Source organism: Echeneis naucrates, chromosome 23, assembly GCF_900963305.1.
Source record: "Echeneis naucrates chromosome 23, fEcheNa1.1, whole genome shotgun sequence".
NCBI lineage: Eukaryota > Metazoa > Chordata > Actinopteri > Carangiformes > Echeneidae > Echeneis > Echeneis naucrates.
In genome coordinates this window covers 13,009,689-13,030,555 of record NC_042533.1, presented here as the reverse complement: position 1 = coordinate 13,030,555, position 20,867 = coordinate 13,009,689, and the positions used below count along the sequence as shown (strand labels likewise).

At 41.1% G+C, this 20,867-nt stretch overlaps 1 protein-coding gene across 1 annotated transcript; it reads left to right on the top strand.

Moving 5' to 3' along the window:
* Positions 1-503: 503 nt before the first annotated feature.
* On the top strand, positions 504-20,627 carry slc38a4 (solute carrier family 38 member 4). The gene is made up of 16 exons (XM_029495372.1): positions 504-541; positions 4,064-4,292; positions 4,467-4,563; positions 5,060-5,175; positions 6,132-6,205; positions 6,900-6,992; positions 7,094-7,175; positions 7,642-7,724; positions 8,360-8,418; positions 8,668-8,928; positions 9,804-9,883; positions 10,035-10,135; positions 10,573-10,697; positions 15,530-15,674; positions 16,540-16,637; positions 16,806-20,627. The coding sequence occupies exons 2-16, from the start codon at positions 4,168-4,170 to the stop codon at positions 16,908-16,910; spliced, it is 1,644 nt and encodes a 547-aa protein (XP_029351232.1). The 5' UTR covers positions 504-541; positions 4,064-4,167; the 3' UTR covers positions 16,911-20,627.
* Positions 20,628-20,867: the final 240 nt, after the last annotated feature.

Here is a 20,867-nt window from a genome sequence, read left to right as displayed (position 1 = left end):
TGTGCAAACATGCGTCTGTCTTTGTGTTTTCAGAAAAGCCGTGACAGAGTATGACAGAAACGGTTGCTTTAAACGTAGGAGATGTGCGTAATCAGCTCCCCAGAACCTCTCGGTCCTTGGCCTCTCATCTGCACACATTTGTTCTGTAGAGTTGTTCACCAGTGTAAAAGTAGACAATTGTGGTCAAGTGATCATATCCTGAAGCGATCGTAGGCGTTTCAAAAGCGTTGATACCCTCTGCAACCTTAAGTGTCTGTCCATCTATCTCTTGCTACAAATTTTGTAATATTTGTAATTTTCTGCCATTCGAGGTTTTTTTTTTTTTTTCTCCATGCTCTTTTGATACGTGCAGAAGTGCATATGTGTGTTGGGAGGGTTACCACTGTACTCAAAGGTGTGGCCTGAGTAAACTGGGCCCGCCCTCATTGGTTGAAAGAGGCACTCCCTCCCTCTTATTAAAAGGGTGGATTCCACCTGGGTTTCACTCGTATGTTTCTGTAAGAAGAGAAAGGGAACTCTGTTTAAGGAACTTTTGCAGTAAGTGAGTATGCTTCTAAGTTTATGTTTATACTATGCATGAAAAATGGCTACCGTCATCATCATTCACACACAAAAAAAAAATGTTACAGTACTTTTCAATTCCACACTTTAGCATGAACTCTATTTTTACATTTCATCCTGACGTTCACCTCTGTAGATTGTTTGGTTGGATGGGATTTATGGGTTGTGGCTGATGCAACATTGTTTGGAAGAATGTATGAGGTGGAGAGCTCTCAGAGTTTTGAGTTGAAATTGATTGAATATTTCTTCTTAAAGCCTCTTTCAGGATTTTTCGATTATTTTAGTAACTTGTGATGTCAGAGTCAAAGCAAATCTCGTGTTATGCTAAAAAGATGTATGCATAGATGGATTTCTGAAACACAAACTCTTTGTTGATTTCGAGCAATGGTCTTGATGTTTGCTATAGATTATTCCGTTCACACTGTCGCAACAGGAAGCTTTTTTTTTCCTGTTTCCTAATATCAACATGTGTTCATTTGCATCTCAGTTTCAGCTTTAAAATCAGTGACAGCACAATTGACCTGTTAGATGATATTTACTTCACTACCTATCAAAAATTGTATTGTCCTGCATGAAATAGCTTTTTGTGTTAATGTTTGCATGGCCATGCTCACACTGACATGAAAATGAGCAGCTATTCATCTCACCAACTGTGAAGGCCCCCCTGCATGTACTGCTGCACATGGTATTCACAGCTTCTCCCTCATATTTACAGTGTTCTTTTTCACTGTTAGCAGCCAAGTGCAAATGTCTTTCATCTGTCTGGGCCGATTGAATTAGATGCAAGAAGTGAATTTATTTCCAGAAGTAAATTATGTCAAGATGTACTTCACACACACTAATGGTAGTCTTTTTTGCTTGCATTCCTATCACCACACCCATCAGTCCTGTGTGCAAGTGCCAAGAAGCAATATTTTCTGGTAGCAACAGCAATTGCATTGAATCATTCATTCATATTCAACCGCTTATCCATTTCTGGGTCGCAGGGGTTGCTGCAGCCAATCCCAGCTCACATAGGTCAGGGCGGTGTGCACCCTGGACAGGTCGCCAGTCTATCACAGGGCCATCACAAAGGCACAAACAACCTCTCACACTCAGACCTGCGAATAATTTAGAGTCACCAATTAACCTAAATATGAGGAAACCCACGCAAGCACAGGGAGAATGCACAAACTCCACACAGAAAGGCCTCAGGCCAGGAACTAAACCTGCGATCGTCTTATTGTGGGGCAACAGCACTAACCTTAGCAGCTGCCATGCTGCCCTGAATTGAATCATGTTTTTTAAAAGTAAGTTAAACCCAGTTAGGCAGTTCGGTTAGGGTTGTATTGTGAAGTGACAAAGTACTGCTTTTTTTTTCTCTCTAAAGCAAGACACTTTAGAGATTAGTAGTACTGGTGTGTGTAATCTGGCCGTTAATAGTCTGGCAATCTAGTCTAACAATCTGTCTGCTTAATCTCTTAATTACTTAATTATCGGGTTTCAAAAACAGCGCAGTTCTGAAAAGCAAAAAGCAGCCTAAGAGTGAAAACAACTTTACTTCAAAGAAAGTCTGGTGCTGAGGCCCAAACTATTTTGGTCTGTTGTTGTCCTGGAGCAGAGGTTTAACACCTTTGACATCATTTGCAGCTGATATGCAAAATGGGAGGGGCTGTGGGTGCATCGTTGCCGTAAGGACTGTAAACCCTTTGTGCATTGTGATGAAACAATAGCATTGCCCAGCAGTTTCCTGCACTAATGAGCGAATTTGAATGAAGTCACTTAACAAAACAACTTTGGATCAGCTCACTTAAAAGTACTGATGTCATGCACACCTTCTGAAAAAATGATCACAAAATGATTTACTTTTAAAGGTTATTCATTATATCCACCATGCCCATATATGAAACTAATATACTGGACTGATCAGGCATATTTCTTAAATTATGGTTAAGGAGAGTAGTTAACTACACTAAGGGAAAAGGATGTGCATGAGGGTATTTCTGAAAATTGGCAATGCACTGATTCATTAGCCAAACACCAGGATCGGCAGATATTCTCCTCACTGACTGACACTGTCAAATAAGATAGAACCCATCCTACTTTCTGACAGGGCAACGCTAGCCAACAACTCTAAAAAAAAGTTTGGTCTAGACATGCTGTATGTGTAAAATGCCTCGATGCAACTTTGTTATGATTTGGCTTTACATATGTTATATATAATACATTTTCACTTGGATTTGATTTGATTTGAAAGGAAACATCTTCCTATTGGAAAACAAATGAATTAGCAGAATGTGTTAAAGAGGTAAGGAAACTTATACATACCAAAGCCCAATGAAGGTATCAGGATGTGCCTGGATATCAGAAAAGGGCAATGACTCATCCATGAGTCCTTTCCTATTCCCTACTATGGAAGACATAGTCCAAAGAATTAATGGCTGTTATATTCTGCAAGCTAGACCTGAAAGGGAGGCTATGATTAGCACTGACCTCAGCGTCAACTGAGATAGATTACGGTACACAACAGACAGACCTCAAGCCTGTTGTGAGCACTAGCAGCATGACAAAGAAAATTGCTCATACTGGCGTTGACGGCCTTGAGCGTTGATACACCCGAATGGCTAGAAGCTTACAGTAGTACTGCAACATCTGTACTGAGATCCGGAGGATGAACAGGCTAGTGCATATACTCCAAGGAAGCACCAAAAAATAGGGCGCAAGACTAAACTGTCGCCAAACTGGCAATATTTGCTCCAAGGCCTGGTTCAGCTTTTCTTCTAACATGTGTTTGTGCTAATTATCACATGTAGAGAAAAATCATAGCACATGCACAAGCTAGAATGAGTAATGGAAATGTACATACTGTGATATACCTTGACTGTAAATGCCGCCTCTAAAGGAAAAGCCTGATATCATGTGACATGTCATAAAGCTCAAGAGAATAGACCCCAAAGCACTTCTGATGCCTTTAGACAGAGCTAGGCCAGCTTGTAGCAACTACGGCTTCACATGGAAAGGACAGATATGAAAGTTTTTGAGAGGAAGTTAATAAGTATATTTCTGACCTGGTTTTCCAACGATAAATGCTGCTGTTTCCTCGTTGCACAGAGTTGATGCCACCTGATAACTTTTGCATTTAATTTGGCTCATACATGAACAAGACATCCTGTTGAGAGTAGCAGTCTGGCAGCTTCATGAACTCTTTGCATCTATGAGCTAGTTTCAGGGTTTGTTGACTTAATGTCAATCTCTATTTCATGAAGATCCAAGCGAGAAGTCCTGCTAGTGTTGGTGAAGCTGCATTAGGCACCATGACTGCAACAAAATTCCAGCTTTCCTCCTCAACTTAAAATTACAGAGACTCTTAGTTCCAAGAAATCAGATGGGATGGTTTACTTGGTAGAGGGTCCCAATACCAGGATCCAGCTAACTGTCACTGAAGAATAAGAATCATCAAAAATGCTTTCATCACTGATAGAGTGTTCTCTTTGTTCTGTTTTTTTTTTTTTTTTTTTTCTAGAAAACGAGAGGTTGAGGAAGAAACAGATCTCTACATTGTGTACTACTAAGCCCCGAAATCTTGAAAGCCAAATCTATCTGCTGTTCATCTTGCCGTACACCACAATGCCCGGAGTCGTGGACCGCATGGAGCTGAGGAAAGTCGCCACAGAGGCTGACGATGACAGCACCGACAGCCTGGACGGACGCTACACAGACCTCATTGACTCTGAGAAGGCCACCATTGACAGGTTAGCAACCATGTTGTTGGGGTTTCTTTGCTTTCTCCAAATGAGATAACGCTAAACGATGACTGATGAACTCTAGAGGCACATAAGATTAAGTTACTGCATACAATGGAAGTGTGTGCTGTGTATACTTATGCCGAGTCTTTTCTTTTTTCTTTTTTTTTTTGTTCCCTGAAGCCAATTTTTGGACGACAATGACGATGCAGAGAGCCAGAAGTTTCTATCAAATGGAATGATGAAAAAGAAGAAGTATGAGGAATGCCATGAAGAATATGTAAGAAGATTCACAAGTCACAATGCTAAAATCAACTAAACGTTCCTTCCCGATACCCTAAACTGAGAGTAAATTACCAAAATAAAGGCAGAAAACAAAAAAATATTTCATACCAAAGAAGCAGAGGTGTTCAAGCAAAAAGGCCTTGTTATTGACCTGATCTCTGGCATTCTTCACAATCTTGCCAGTTGATGTAGAAGCTGATGGAGAACGCAACCTGTCAATAAAACTCAATAATTGCTGGAAACAGACTTGAGATGCTGGTAGCTAACAGAGTAAAAGAAAATAAGTCTGTATTTTTCCTTGAATTCTACCTTGTGGTTTCTTGGGTAATTTTAAGCCTTGGCTTGTTTTGTTACTCTGGTAAATATTTGCCGTCTTGCTTGTGGGAAGAAATATTTTGCATGGCTTCAGTATTGAGGATCCTGAGACTGATTCTATTTTATTGCCAATCTTAAAATGTTTCTCCTCCGTCTCTTCTTCATTGTCCGAGCAGCATCCTGGCCACACCTCCTTCGGGATGTCCGTCTTTAACTTGAGCAACGCCATCATGGGCAGCGGTATCCTCGGCCTGTCCTTTGCCATGGCTAACACCGGCATTGTTCTCTTTACGTAAGTAGCCTGGCACAACAAGAGAAGCCACAGAAGGTGTCCCTAGGGAATGGCAGGGCCGATCACATATGGATTATTATAAGGACATAATTTCACTGGAACTCTTTTACCCTGTGCCCTCGGTGCCAGGATCATTCAGTCTGTCTCATGCATGTGCGTTATCAGCATTCATGAGTGACTTTCAACATCTGACACCCTGCTGTCACCTTACACCCTTCGGTCCTCCTCACGCCATCAACTGTCCATGCCCCTGCTGCGTGTCCACTTCACGAGGCAGCAATGCCACAGGGGAAAAGAACACAGATAGTGTCAAGTCTGACTAGAGTAAAGAAATATTCCTGTTGGTGCAGCAGATAGGAATAATAATACACTCCTGCCATCTTCAGCCAGAGAGGATAACAGATAACATGCATTGCTTTTAAAAGAGGACCAAGGTAAAATCCTCCACCTTCCTGTTGCTCCAAATCACAATGAGCCGGGGGAAATTACTGCAGGAAACCATAAAAGTAGTCCTTTGCTTCGAGTATTTCCTTGCTGAGATATGTTAGGCCCATAACATCTGAAGAATGCAGCAGATGAGATGCATTGACGTAGCATTGACGTTGCACTGTACTGGTCATATTAACCAGACTAAAGCCATGTTGAAAACTCACAGTGTCTCATGAGACACATCGCCCCAACCAACTGAAACAAATGCACGGAAAACGCCCATCAGCTGCAGTGTGTCACTGCTGCTTTGATGTTTTTCATTTCACTAATTTGGTCACAGAAAACACTTAAAACTGATGGACTGCAGGTTTTTCTCTCATCTTCTGCCTTACTTTTTTTACATTCTCTGCTGCCTGAATTTAAAATACCAAAGTTGATCCCTCCGTGTGTTATTGCAGTGTCGCTGTCATTGTGATGTGTCACCATCTTGCCCTCAGCGTTGACCTTTGCTTTTCCTCTCTCTGCAGAGTCCTCCTCATAGCTGTGGCCATCCTCTCCTTATACTCTGTACATCTCCTTCTTGTGACAGCAAAAGAAGGAGGTTGGTATTTCACTTTATGTGGAACAAAAACTAAAAAAGGTCGTTGCTTCTCTCATCTAAAAACAGCATGTTGGAGTTCAGGGTTTTAGTCTCAGGCTGGGGATCTTACACACGCATGATATGAAATCCAGATTCCTTTGAAAGTATTTCCTATCATGCACCTGGTGGAAAGAAAGAAAATGTAACTGCTGCGCAGTTGCTGTGATTTGATTTCCGCATTTTAAGTTTTTCACACTAAGGTCTGATAAAGTTGTTGAGGTCGACCAGTGCAGGATTTCACTCCAAGACAGTAATAGTGATGAAAACGTCATCACTTCAATCTTTGCTTTTTCTGCTCTCGTCAAAGTAATATTGACAAAACTGTGTCCCTGTCCTGTTTTAACTACCAAGGAGTTATTCTGACAAATGTGGAACAACAGTAATATAAGACAAGATAATTAATCAGTCAGTTATCAGAAAGACAGGATAAATAAAAAGCACCATTTAAGTTTAATTTGTTTAATTTCACTGCTGGAAACTCAAGCTTCTCCCCCTTCTCTATAAACAGATGAAGGTAAAGGAAGGAAATATTAATTGGAGCGGCCTTTTGCTTTAGCCCCCTTTGTGCCTGAAGACTTTGGTGAATTCAGAGGAACAATATATACCTGATTCTTGTATGTGTTTTGATGTTGTCTGACTTGTTTGCTCCTGGCAGGATCGCTCATCTATGAAAAGCTGGGGGAGAGAGCATTTGGTTGGCCCGGGAAAATGGCAGCATTTGGATCGATAACCATGCAAAACATTGGAGGTAGTCACCATGATCTGGATCAAAATACAACTATAGCAACTTGTTTGTAGTTTGGACCAGCAGCGTAACAAACAATGTCCCTCCTTGTTGTCCTCATGCAGCCATGTCCAGCTATCTCTTTATTGTGAAATATGAGCTGCCTGAAGTCATCCGGGCCTTCTTGGGGTTAGAAGAAATTACTGGGTGAGTGTGTGTGTGTGTGTGTGTCAAAATCTCCCTGGTTTGCCACCTGGCTGATAACAGGTTTGACTGCTTACAGATTGTCAGTGCAGTGTGTGTGCGTGTCATTTCCTGTTTTTTTTTTTAATCATTCTGCGTTTTAGCTCACATGTTGAAATATTCAAATTAGAAAGAAGAACATTCATCAAAATAAATACATTTTGAATTATTTTTAATGACAGAAATGAACAACACAAGTATCTCGTGATTTAAATGCGGATTATTTTAATATGCCTATATATGTAAATTAAATATAGACTAATTGCCACTTTGATGTTGTAGATTTTGGATGTTTTCATTATAAACGTCTATCCTCACATATCTGGAGGATGTTTTCATTCAATGTGAAAGGAGGTGGCATTTACAGAAATGTCACGCTTGATTTGGGTCCGTACAGTAAATGTGATGTCATACATTTCTGTCTTTGCAGTGAATGGTATCTGAACGGAAACTACCTGGTGGTGTTTGTGTCGATCGGGGTCATTCTGCCTTTGTCGCTCCTTAAAAATCTGGGTAAGGACCTTGTACGTTGGTGTGACTTCTGTCCTGTGTCCTCATTTGTCCTGCGAGCTTTTCTGCTTTTTTTTTTTTTCTGTACTTGGATTTTATCGTTTTGTTTTGTTTTGTTTTTTTTCTACCTGAAGCCAGATTTCTCAGTGTGTCTGTGCTCTGGCAGCTGTCTGTATTCAGCTTCAGTAATCTTCCAGTAATGTAACACAAGCTGAGCCCTTACTCAGCTCTGGTAATTAGGAGTTAAAGTAATATAACACTCCCATTCCTCTCTTAAGCTGTAATTAGACGACCGCAGGAGTCAGATTTGCCACAGCTGCCGAGATTATCCAGCTAGAAATGATAAGACATAAATAAACAAATATGATCCAAACTGTACTTCCAAGCGAATTTTGATGTAATGAGTGAGAGCCAATGATTCTCTGCATTGTGTTCATGGGTGTGATTCTGACCTTAAAGACTTCATTCACAGCACAGGTCAGCTTGAAACAGGATGTGACCCAGACTCTAAAATAGCCATGTGATTGGACAGAACAGAGAGTGCAGACTATAACTTAATATCGGATTAGAATCTATCCTGATGCCGTTGCTGTGGTGTGTTCGGGTCTTCTCAGTCTATGATGTTTTCTTCGCTTCAGGATACCTAGGTTACACCAGCGGTTTCTCCCTTTCCTGCATGGTCTTCTTCCTGGGGGTGGTAAGTTCCGCCTTTAATGTGTTAAAACATTTTAAAGCTGTCATGCCCTGTATTTTTTTTTTTTTTTTTTTTTTACCCTCACAAGAAATGAGTCGGCTGTGTAATGTGAAGCAAAATGCGTGATGAACCCACAGAGAATTAGCACACAGCTCTCACCTGTGTCAGCTTGATTTTTTTATTTTTATTTTTGCCTGTTTAATTGATTTTGAACATACCACATACTCATTATTAGTTATTTTTATTTCCCAGGTGATCTATAAAAAAACCCAGCTGCCCTGCCCTCTTCCTTTCTTCTACCACCACTCGGCAAACCTCAGCGTGAACGGCTCAGACATGCCGGGACTGTACATGCTCCAGAACCACTCGGCACAGATGGCTTTCTCCAGAGCAGACATCACCCCAGCCTTGCCGAGCAGCCACGACGTTCACCACTCCACTGGCATCCCCATCAAGCCTCACCCTGACGATGAGGAGATGTGCACGCCAAAATACTTCGTCTTCAACTCCCAGGTTGATTGGCTCTCCTTTGCATGCAAACTACTGCAGTCAAAACACTTGTCTTTATTGAATTATCTTTGCCCATACTGCTTTAACAGTTAAAAAGGGTGTGACTTCTGAAAAGTAGCAGGTCTTATTGTGAGTTATTCAAAGCTGTGTTGTTGAAAAAAAGTGCCAAAGGAAACCGGCACATTTATTCATGTGTATCTTCTTGAATGTTTGTACAAAATGCACCTGTTTTGCAGCCTTTGGACATAAGTGCAATTTAAAGTCAACAGACGAGAGAAAGGAATTGCATGTATTTTCAAAGAGATGTTTGGTAAAGGTTGGGTTTATTAGGGTGTGTGATGGCCTTGTATGTCTAAGGATTTCAGCGAGCCTGTATGATCACAACTCAGGTTGAAAGCGTCAAGTTAACACGGTGACCCACTGCTAAATACATGCTGCTGGAAAAGAAAAATTTCTCTCATTTGACTGACATTTGTGCTTGAAGACACCTGAATGCTAAAATTGATAGCATGTGAAAGAAAAAAAAAGCAACTGTATTCGACCTACTGTCGTTGAATATTGGGATCTCGTTGCATGTTGCATTTATCGAATCTCACACATGATCGAACCAACAAGTGAACAAGTTAAAACCGTAACCAAAACAGGTGGAGCTAGGCCTGGGGTTGATTATGTGTCATGATATCACAACACACATCACGCCCAACTCAAGCATGTCTTTTTTCTATGTCCACTGAGAAAGAACTAATACATGTATTTAAATTTAAAGCACACTAATTAAAATGCCATCACGTCACTTTAATTCAGTTCACTGCACAGTGAATGTCTTTTCCTGAGCGTGTTTCCTTATTTCTTTTCTGTATTTCATCTCCTCTTCACAGACAGCATATACTGTGCCAATCCTGGCCTTCGCCTTTGTCTGCCACCCTGAAGTCCTGCCCATCTACAGCGAGCTGAAGGAGTAAGTGTGTTTTTTAAGTAAATCTGAAGACTCAATTAATCCATCCAGAGATTTATCTCGTGTTCAATTTACCAAATATCTTGAGTGTACTCCTATACCTTCCACAACAGTTGTGACATGTCTGAGTATGTGTGTGCTGTCGTTTGATCAGTCGCAGCAGGAGGAAGATGCAAAGTGTTTCCAACCTGTCCATCTTAGCTATGCTCGTCATGTACATGCTGTCTGCGCTGTTTGGCTACCTCACCTTCTATGGTAAGAGTGAAGATACAGTCAGCTCTGATCACTGACACCCCTGACCCCTGACCCCTAACCCTAACCCTAACCCAATAATTAAACAGTATTAGCATGTGTTTACGAGATGTTTGCAGTGAAAAGCAAGTTTTCCTGTCTGGAGAGGACACACACTCAAAGCATGTTTTCGCAGTTACAGAGCTCACACACAGACACACATGGGGAAAATGCAGTCTCTCACACTGGGCTGATTCTCCTGTACGTGGGAGTTTTTAAAACTTATTTCAGGGCTTCACCTCCCTCACTGTAGGCACTGTGTTTCAGCGCATATTTCTGGTTGTTATCTTTGCATACGGAGCCAGACGACAGTTCAAACAAATGACGCTGGTGGTTCAACGTTACTCTTCACACGCCTTTATTTAGCCTTTATTTTTTCTTGTGTTTCTCCCCCAACGCAGATAATGTGGAGGCAGAGTTGCTTCACACCTTCACCAAGGTTTACAAGTTCGACACCATGTTGTTGCTGGTGCGTCTGGCTGTTCTCACCGCCGTCACTCTGACTGTCCCCATCGTGCTGTTCCCTGTAAGTTTGCTACGCACAAACACACAGTCTGTGTCTCCTCCACGACAAGAAGACAGTAATAGCTCAGTTTGTAAAGCAGAAAGCAAAACTTCATGGCCTTTTTTCTACTGCTTGTGAACCAGCGTTTATACAAGCACTGTTGGGTGGGGTTTTTTTTTTCTACTTTCATCCCTCCCAGATTCATTAAATGGCTCCGTGATTAAGAACTGATATAATTTTATTTACGTCAGAGTGCACAAACATGTTCCTAAGAGACGCACACACTGCCCTTTTAATTTAAAATATCTTGAGTGCTGCTTCTCACCAAACAGCTACCTGTAAAATCATTTCCATTCACTGCTGCCGCCACCATGTCAATCACACACACAGACTGTGTTCTGTGTTCACTGCAGACTCAGCTTTTTTTTTTTTTTTTTTTTTTTTTTGCGTGTGTGTGTGTCATTTTCTGGATGCAGCTGTTTTTTCCTGACTCTTTGGTAAAAAAGAACACACTGTTCAGTTTGGCACCTTCCTGGTGTCGTCATCTCCAATCCAAAATCACGCAGACTGAGGTCGTAAACGACCACACCTCTTAACTCCACCAACGCAAATGTGTAACAGCGAAGCCTCTTACTTTTTGTGTCAGTTCACATTTTTCATTCAAGACAGGGCCAAAGGTCAGTCTGTGTGCAATAGCAAAACTTAAAGTCTGGGCTGCATTCATTCACACTCCTCTCAGTTCTCTCCCCATATATGGTCACGGGCTAATTTTAGCTTAGCACTTATCTGACATGAGAAGAACAAAACTGTCTGCTGGCTAGAGGAGGTTTCTTGGCCCACTTTAACTTTCAAGTGCATGCATGAGCACATAGCCGCATACACACACACCCAAACTTGGCTTCATGCACAGATAAGCAGCTGTCTATTCTTGAGTCATTTCTGAAGTGGCCGTAGAAACAGTCAGCTGCCGCCAGAGGGCAGCAGTGCTGTTGCTATCGATTTGGAGGCTGGCGCTGTCAGAAAATGATGCAGCAAAGTCATTGCAACACACCAAGACTGGGCATACACACGGACAGAGTTATACTGTATTCTTAACGTTGCCACGGTATTGTTTGCTCAGGCATCGGCACATTTCGTCACACTGTAGCACATCCTTGTGTTCTCACAAACGATGCTCCTGCTTTCAGCCGATACACACTCACACACCCACAGATGCACAACCCCCCCCCCCCTTTAGCAGACACTGCTGTTTTTTCTGTCGCAGGGAATGTGAGCGAGGATACCCCTCTCTCTGCAGTGGAAGTTTACAGGCTCAGGGAGGACAGTGGAAAAACCCTCACACTTACCACTGCCTGCAGCTGGGGGGGGGGGGGGGGTGGAGGTTCTGGGCAGAAACACTAGCCTCTGTTGTTTAAATGTGTTGTTGCGTTCTGCTAGTGAGAAATAATGTCAAGAGATCTGGATCTGAATCAAAGATAGCAATGGGATGCCTCCACTGAGTGATGATTTTTTTATTTCGTCAGTCGTTCATTCATTCAGCGAACATATCAACGTGGCACACTCTGACATCTCAGTAATTTCTGCTCAAATCTAGGCAGCATTTCATTATATTCAAGTGTGACCCTCTCCACAAATATTAACTTGTGTCCTATCTGTGACTTAATCTTGTCAAAATAGTGCTCACAATAAAAATATCTTAAAAGTAACTGAAATATAAGCTGAAAAATAAAAAATGGTGTAGAGTGAATGTGGCAGCGGGGGGGGGGGGGGGTGTCTATGTGCACAAAGGCGATTAAAATTTGATCAGGGAACAGCATACGCCTGAAATCTGATGTACCATACCAGCTGTGTTGAACTGTGGAATATTGTAAAGATGAATGCAGCCAGAATTAGGGGTTCAAATCCCGTGGCAGGCAAATGCAGCAAACTTCAGCGCCCACGCTTTTAAATATAACAAGCCATTTTGTGTAGGCATATCGTGCAGATGTCACTTTCAGTGATAAGTACTTTGCTGCAGAGAGGCAGTCATCTAAAGAGAATGGCAAGCTTTGCTCGTGCTGTTTGAGAATTGTAAAAAAATAAAAAAGTTCCAATTTGTGCAAATGTGACGGGGTTTAATAAATTGAACACTTCTGCAGTAAATTTTATGCTATCAGTCAAAAGATTGAGTAACTTGGAGGCATGTGAGGAATGAGATCTAAAGAACTACTCAGTCACACTTTGCTCTGCCAAGTTTCCATTTGACATTTGGAAATCTTGCCTTGAATCCTCCTGACCTTCATTTTGTAGGAAAATGCTGTCAACCTTCAGCCAGAGATTAACATTAGCTTTGTCTTGGGCCGTCCTTGGCTCCTGTGGGGAAGTGCTATAAGTAAGAAAAGAGAATATGTGTGGGAGACACGTGTAAAGGTACGAATGGGTGTGTGTGTGTGTGTGTGTGTGTGGGTGGGCGGGTAAGTGTATGTGTAGTCACGTGAAGGATAGATGCCAACAGAGGCCAGATCACAGAGGGCTTTGGCTGGATGTAATACATAATGAAAAGGCTTTCTGTGGAGTCAAACATGCCCCAGTTCTCAGGCTCCAGCTGGAGATTGAAACCATGGGAAGGCACGATTTAAAGAAAGAGCCTCACCTTAACGCTTCTGTGTCAAGTAGTAAAATTCAAGTCCTGATGCAGATTTGTCTTTGTGTAGCACTCGTCTCAGTGCCTGCTACTTAAGCCTTGCATGTTATGCATGTTGGTTTATTTTGACTTAAAGAAGTTGTTGCATAAGATATTTCTCATCCTCAAGGCTATACAGGACTGTTTAGGCATGAGGAGTATTTACAGGTTACCTCATGCTGCTTAGGGCCATTTGTCCAGCATGATGTTTTTATTTTTAAAGATTGTTTGTCTGTTGTTTTGTTTGTATGCAATCGAAACTCACTGTGACTACAGTATAACATCATTTCAAACCATAGATAGATAGGTAGGTAGAAGCACAAGGCTTAAGGGTTGATAAAAGAGTTTGTTCTGCATCTTAAAAACAGGTCCATGCACCTGTTTGCTGTGGAACTGAAATGCTGCAGAGCGTCTGTCGATTGTTTTCTTTTTTTTTCATCCTGTCAAAAATACCCAGTTTGGTTCTCTAGTTTTGAATAATGGTTCAACGCCCACATGGTGGAAAACACAGCGAGACAGCTTTCCTGTTGATATTCTTACTTGAAAGGGGACTTTTCAACATAGTTTCACTTCTTACCAAGCATCTGTGAAAATCCAAACACACACACACACACATATATATATAGATTTATATATAGATTTAGATATATATATATAAATATATGTGTATGTATATTCATATCATGAATGAAACCAAGTTAATCATGATTAAAACAGAATGCTTATCAGTTTCTAACTTGGATGACTTCATGTAGATCTTACTCCCTGTTTTGCTAACTGACTGATTCCAGATTTTACTGCTTACCAGCTTGTCAGTCCACAAACTGGGTGTGTGTAAAAAGTGCAAATATCACACGTTGAACTCCAAAGGCTTTGGGCCAGGATAGCAGCCAGGTGCTGAATAGTTTGGAGCCTTGGCTAGAAATGCCGCGTCTAGGCTCAAGTCCTTAGCCTAATTATGCAACAAATACTGTGGGGGAGAGGGCAGCTTGTGTGAAATTGTGAAATTTCAGTTGGGATGCACTCAAATTATCATCATTATTATCTACCACATGAAATGAGTTTTGGCCAAAGCGGTGGCAGTTTTTTGGCAGTGTACATTAAAGGTCAGTCGTCGTCCCGGTGCCTTCACCTGACAGTCGTGATGGAGGTCACTTGGTTCAGTCTAACAGCGCAGAAAATCCAGTTAATGTGATTTTTTTTTTTTTTTTTTTTTCCTCTCCACTGTGGCATTCTAACTGGATATAAATCTTGTTCTTAAGTCAGACATGAAAGGGTACAAAGAACGCATGTGGTGTTCTGCCAGCAGCGGCTCTTAAATAAGAAAAGAATGCATATGCCTCATCCCTCTCAGATAAACTAAATAAAAGTTAATTTCTCTGAATCGGCTACCATCTCATTCTCTGCGTTCTGTAAACATCTGCCACAGGTGGCTCTAAATGCGTTGTCATGGTCATGGCTGTAGTTTGACTAGTTTGTCAAAGAGAAGTCAAGCTTGTAGGAAAAAAAAAAAAAAAGCCCACAAGTGACAATAGCAACTACACACACACACACACACACACACACACACACACCGTGTAGGAAAGTCTGCCCTCCTCTCACTACTGGCTGATGCAATCCCATGGTTCCATTGCACTGCAGGAGATAATCCTCTTCCTTTTTGAATGGGCACAATAAGCACTGCCCTTTGTAACCTTTCCCCGTGTGGCCTGTGAGCCGCTGGTGCCTCAGATTTCACCTGATACCTGCAACCTTTCACCCACTAGAGGCTTGAACGGGCTGTCTGTGGCTCAGCAGCACAAGGCAACCTAGCTTGGATCCGCTGCTTCTCTCTGCCTCCCGCTCACACACACACACACACAGTCTCACAGGAACACAAACACAAACTCCGTAGAAACTTGACACACTTCAGTGAGAAGCCAAGTGTGGGAATCAGTCTTAGACACAAGCCGCCAGACACACAACCTAGACGATTGTTGTTCTTAATATGTTAACTGACAAAGCACAAAGTGTGCATGAGAAAGAGGGCTGCATGTTCCACTGCAGCAGTGTTAAGTTGCCCTAAGCAATGTTATTTTAATGAAGCCAAACTGTCGTTGTCTCTAGTTAACGACAAGTTCGATGACTGTTAGATAATAGTCAGAGTCAGTCTGTCAGATTATATTAAATGTCAGTACTCTGTTTTTTCCAGATCCGTTCCTCCATCACCACGTTGTTATTCAGCGGCCGAGAGTTTAGCTGGACTCGCCACATGTTGATTGCCGCCGCAATCCTGGCCTTCAACAACATGTTGGTGATCTTCGTCCCAACCATCAGAGACATCTTCGGCTTCATCGGTGAGTCCTGTTGCTGGCCACCTCTACAGAGAGGAAGTGAAATGATGGAGACTGGGTTTAAAAAGGATAAAGACAAGGGGGATGAAAAGACATCCAGAAGCTCAAACCGTTGTATTGTGTCAGCTGTGGAGTTGTTTGAGCTGATTATGACCACTGGAATCCAAACACTCACAGTCTTCATGGCAGCACATACAAACACAGAAAGAACTAATATTTAGAGTTACAGTCATCACTGTCCGCAAAAGCTCCACTTCCAAAATCAAAAGGGGAAATGAAGAACAGCGCATTCTCTCACATTGTTCACAGCACGTAAAAGAAAAGAAACACAACATCGGTTCGATCAGAGAAGGAATATCTACATGTCTCAAATGACTTAAATTCCTATTCTTTCATGGAGTCTTTGGGAGGGGATTTACCAAATGAGGAGGTCCAACTTCTATTGGAATGGCTTTCATAGCAACTGACATCCAATGATTTTGGTTACAAACAAGATTAAACTGCAGTTACTGTGTCAAGCTTTTATGGCCCTCTCCATTAACAGGGGGCTGTGGATGACAGGGCTGTTTTATATATACGATAGTCATGTTTGCACAACATATCCTTCTAAATAGTATTATTGGCATTTAAAAAAAATTAGATGGCCATATCAAGGAGCTAATCCAAGCTATTTAACAAGGAGGTACTTACTGCGATTTGACATATTAATAGCCGATACGTATTAAAAGCAAAGAGGATTCATTTTCCTTGCTGGATGTGAATGAGTTTTAGTATAATGTAGTTTTAAGACTGTGAGACTGTGGATGAAAGATAGGGCTTGTGTTTGTTTGATCGACTGAATCAATCTTCCTTCTGGTTTTCATTGCAGGTTCCTCTGCAGCCACCATGCTTATCTTTATCCTACCTGCTGCCTTTTACATCCGCTTGGTAAAATCACTGCCATTCCGCTCCTGGCAGAAGATCGGGGTAAGGATACAGGATTTAACACACCCACCCGCTCAGCAGCTTTCTCACTATATCATATTTCTCTCCCTATCCCCCTCCAAATGTGACCCCTCAGATATTTCAACAGACCCCTCTGGTGCATCATCACACACCCAGCCACATGTAATTCCTCCATCTCTCTCTCTTCAGGCAACCATCTTCCTGGTGGTGGGAATCATCTTCATGATTGGCAGCTTGTCACTCATCGTCCTCGACTGGGTTCACAACCCCCCAGGCTCCAACAGCAGGCATTAAGCCTCCCTCTTTGGATTCCTGGTGGAGAGTGCAGCAAACCCCCCCACCCAAACCCCACAAAGACCAACACTACCACAGCGAAGGCTCTTCTGCAACTGCCTCTTCTAGGTTGACATCAGCGTTTTCTTTCCTTTCATCAGAGGCCCTAAATCAGAAAACCTCAACCCAAGGACATGATGTGCTGCACTGGGTTAAGACATATTCAGTTTTATCCTGACAGAAAATCACTGGAGGGGATTTTTTTTTTTTTTTTAAGCTCAGTTCATCTTTTTTAGTCTTTTTTGTTTTGCTCGTGTAAAGTTCTGGATCTCACACAGCGCAAATTAGATAATCAAAACCTGGAGAGGGGCATACATGGACATCCTGAAGTCACCACCATCGTTATCATGATGACATCTTCATTAGGAGTATTTTCAGGTTTGAAGTGACAGAAAAAGCATATACTGTGCCGCCCCACCCCACCCCAGAAGCAGATGGGTGAACTGCAATCTGCAGGGCTGGAAAGACAATGTGAGTCCCTCTGTCTCCTGTGCACTTGAAGGAGACCAGGAGGTGGAGTTTGTCGCCCTCCATGTGAAACAAAGAGCATCTCTTAGCATTATATGCACCGCCCGTGCATGTACACACACACACACACACACATTTTTATAAGCTACTGCCCATTAAAAATACCCGAAATTAATCAAGGAACAGCTTCATCAATTACTTGATTCAGTCAGTATTTACATGAATTTGGTCAAATTTTCTGCTGTGCCTCATGTCAACAATCCGAAGCTTTGCCAAAGTCTACATGCACGTAATTTCAGCTGATCAAATTCAAGCTAGAGCCTACCAGCTCCACACTCAACGCAAAGCGGATCAACGCTTTCACTATTACAGGCAGAGAGGGATCTGAAAATGCAAAGTATGAATGTACATAACTAAGTGTATCTACTGAAAAAAAATGTGTTGTACATAATCTCCTACTGGACCTCATACGGCTCTTTGCCATTCAGGTTGTATGACGTTGAATGACAATTTCAACAAGTCATACACACCTGCTGGAATAATTTATAAGGCACTTGACAGGGCTGCAGAGCTTCGTATGGTTAAAGATGTATGCAGTGTAGTAAAATGTAATTAGTCCATTTGAAGATGAATTAAATTCAAAAGCACCACAGAGGAAATACTCCATTCAAAATCTATTCAAGTTATAAGTCAAAGTAGAAATATTTTCTACTATAACTATTGTATCCTAATTTTTTAATCTTGGCAAATTAGCATTAACATATAATGTCAGATAGGCCTCACATTTTTTAACTCAATTTAAAAAAAAAAAAAAATATTCATTGCTATTTTGCTATTTTTTCACTTTTCAGAGACTGTTGTGTCTGCATACTAAATGTAATTGCTGCTCCTCTAATGACTGCTAAGATTACAGTTAGCAGATACTTAGCTAAGCGTATCTATTTATCTATCTAACGTCATCTATTTCAGAAATGTTGAAGTGGCCAGGCTAACTGTTTTCTAAATTTAGCTCACTGGTGCTTCTGTTATATATAAAACATACAGACGTCAGAGAAGTAGGCATTTCCTCAGATGCATCTTGGCGACAAAGTATTTACTAAAAGAGTAGTGATATCGAATTACTGAATGGTAAACAACACCACCGCACACTTGTGACAGACAGCAGATAGCTATACAATTGTAGGAAGTGTATTATCATGCATAGGATGTGACCTGTGTAGGCAAGGCTATAAATCAGGCTGGGAAAAAAAAAATTTTATTTGTTAATTTCATATTCAAATTCTACAAATGTGTATTTTTAAATAGTCTAGGTTAAAGTTGAGATATTTGTTTGCGAGCACTTGAAGCAGAGCGCACATTGCAGTCGTTGAGCTCCATGGATCGATCGGTGCTAATTTGAGCTAATTTACTCAGTCGTTGTACATGGGTACGCAAATTCCCACATTTAAAATTTCCTAATGTCCCAAATCAAACGTTTTAATCCGACAGGAAAAAAGTTTATGGTTTATACCTTTTTGGATTGTTCCCATGATAAGTTACCTTGAGTTGTGGTGCTTTTTTTTTTTTTTTTTTATAATCCTTGACAACAACATCATATAACACTTGTTCTCCGGTGCCGTTGCGTGTCACAAACACGTCCAGCCAAAGTGGACAACATTTATAGATCCTTTGTGGATCTATGTGCATGAAACAAATAGATATTTCAAATGAAATAGTTTATTATGTGCTTGTTTTTTTTGGATTACAAACATGGTCCTTTTGGACAATTGTATATGCTCTGTAAATAATCTTTATTTTATGGTACACTGACACTCATCGTCTGTGATTGGGTTGTTGGGGGATTTGGCCTTACAAGTCTTCTGCAACCCTGTGTTTGTTTTAGTATATATATAAATATATATATAACTTGTATTAGACTTTTTTCTTGCTGTATGACAGTAGTTTTGTTTTTGGTTGTTTTTTTTCTCCCCCTTTTATTTGAAGCTTGTATATTTGTAGAAAAATGGGTCTCGATATCTCCATTTTCAATTTTTCATGTTGCCATATCAGGATGAATTAATCAACGGTCTACTTCATAACACTTGATAACACCGCTTCCCCAGAAGTCTCAGAGACACAGCGATTAGTTTCTGTAGCCTATTGGCTTCTGTTAAACACACTGATTTGAAAGTAATGCCACCAGTGAGCTGTATCGATGTTGAATGCTTTTTGAAAACAGTGCCGTAAGGCAAAAAGAAGTGAGACAAGATTACCTGAAGTATTTTACACCTACACTACAGGAAGGTTCTTATGGGACAGAACGTCTTATTGGGTTGTAATATAAGCTCATTCTTCTGTTATTTATCAATTGCCAACGTAATAGTGAGTGTATGCTAACGTGTAGCTTTATACTTCCAAGAAAAGATAACAAATTCCAGAAGAGCCTTCCCTGTTTCACAGTTCTGAAGATCTATCAAGACAATTGAACACAGTCATGCTTCTTATCTTACTGTGGCCTTTCACTGTTGCCATAAAAGAGAAACCTTTTCAAACACAGTTTTGGTCAGGTTTTATTTCTGTGGTGTTACTTGAACTGAAGCTTTCCACGGTCTGAAAAAGTCAGCACCAAAGGATCTGCTCAGTGCCCACCTTGAATGTTCAGTAAAGGTTTGTTCTTGGTTTGAAAATCTAATCTAATCTAATCTAATTTACAATTTACAATTTAATTACCCTCTTGTAGCAAGGGAGATTCTCCTCTTCATCTGGATTTCACCTTTTTAACAACAACAAAAAACGCAGCAGGTTTTAAACAAAATGGTCCCAACGCCACACCACTGCCTTAGTATCTCAGGTATTTGGTCTGGATGAATTTTTCATCTTATCCTTGGACAAATTCTAATCTTTTCACTTGCATGATTGAGCCAAGATGTACAAAGCTGTTGTATATTGTGCTGGTCTAGGTGAGAAGCAGTCATGTGGATTTGTAAACGCAGACAAGTCCCCAGCTAATGCTGACAGTGTTTAGAGACGACTTGTCAGAACCAGCTGCCATATTTTTTCTATGGACCCTCAGCCGTGGAAAAGAGCTGGCTCAGCCTTCCTGCTCTTCACAGTGTGTTGCTTCCTGTGGATCAGGCTGAACATTCAGATTTGTAATTATGCCCAAACTAAGGGGATTTGTTTTTCTATCAGTGATACTGTTTCATTATGATGACCAATAAAAATGTGAAATAAAAAATGAGTGTTTTCTCTGCTGCTTCGTTTAGAAATAGCCCAGGTTTAATTACATCACATAAACTATATATTCAAGACCAACCAAGCTAATGAGTACAAATGTGACATATGACATACACTATATAACTGTTAATAAATTGGAACAGTGTATATAGGAAAAAACCAGGGCACCAGAGCTTACATAATATGTCTCTGCCCTAGCAACACGGGATATGGCCAAAGCCATATTTCTGGCAT

Excerpts from the sequence above, each read along its gene's own strand:
- slc38a4 (XM_029495372.1), top strand. The coding sequence starts at position 4,168 with ATGCCCGGAGTCGTGGACCGCATGGAGCTGAGGAAAGTCGCCACAGAG. Across the intron at positions 8,419-8,667 it reads TGGTCTTCTTCCTGGGGGTG|GTGATCTATAAAAAAACCCA; the intron begins GTAAGTTCCGCC and ends TTTATTTCCCAG. Across the intron at positions 9,884-10,034 it reads ATCTACAGCGAGCTGAAGGA|TCGCAGCAGGAGGAAGATGC; the intron begins GTAAGTGTGTTT and ends TCGTTTGATCAG.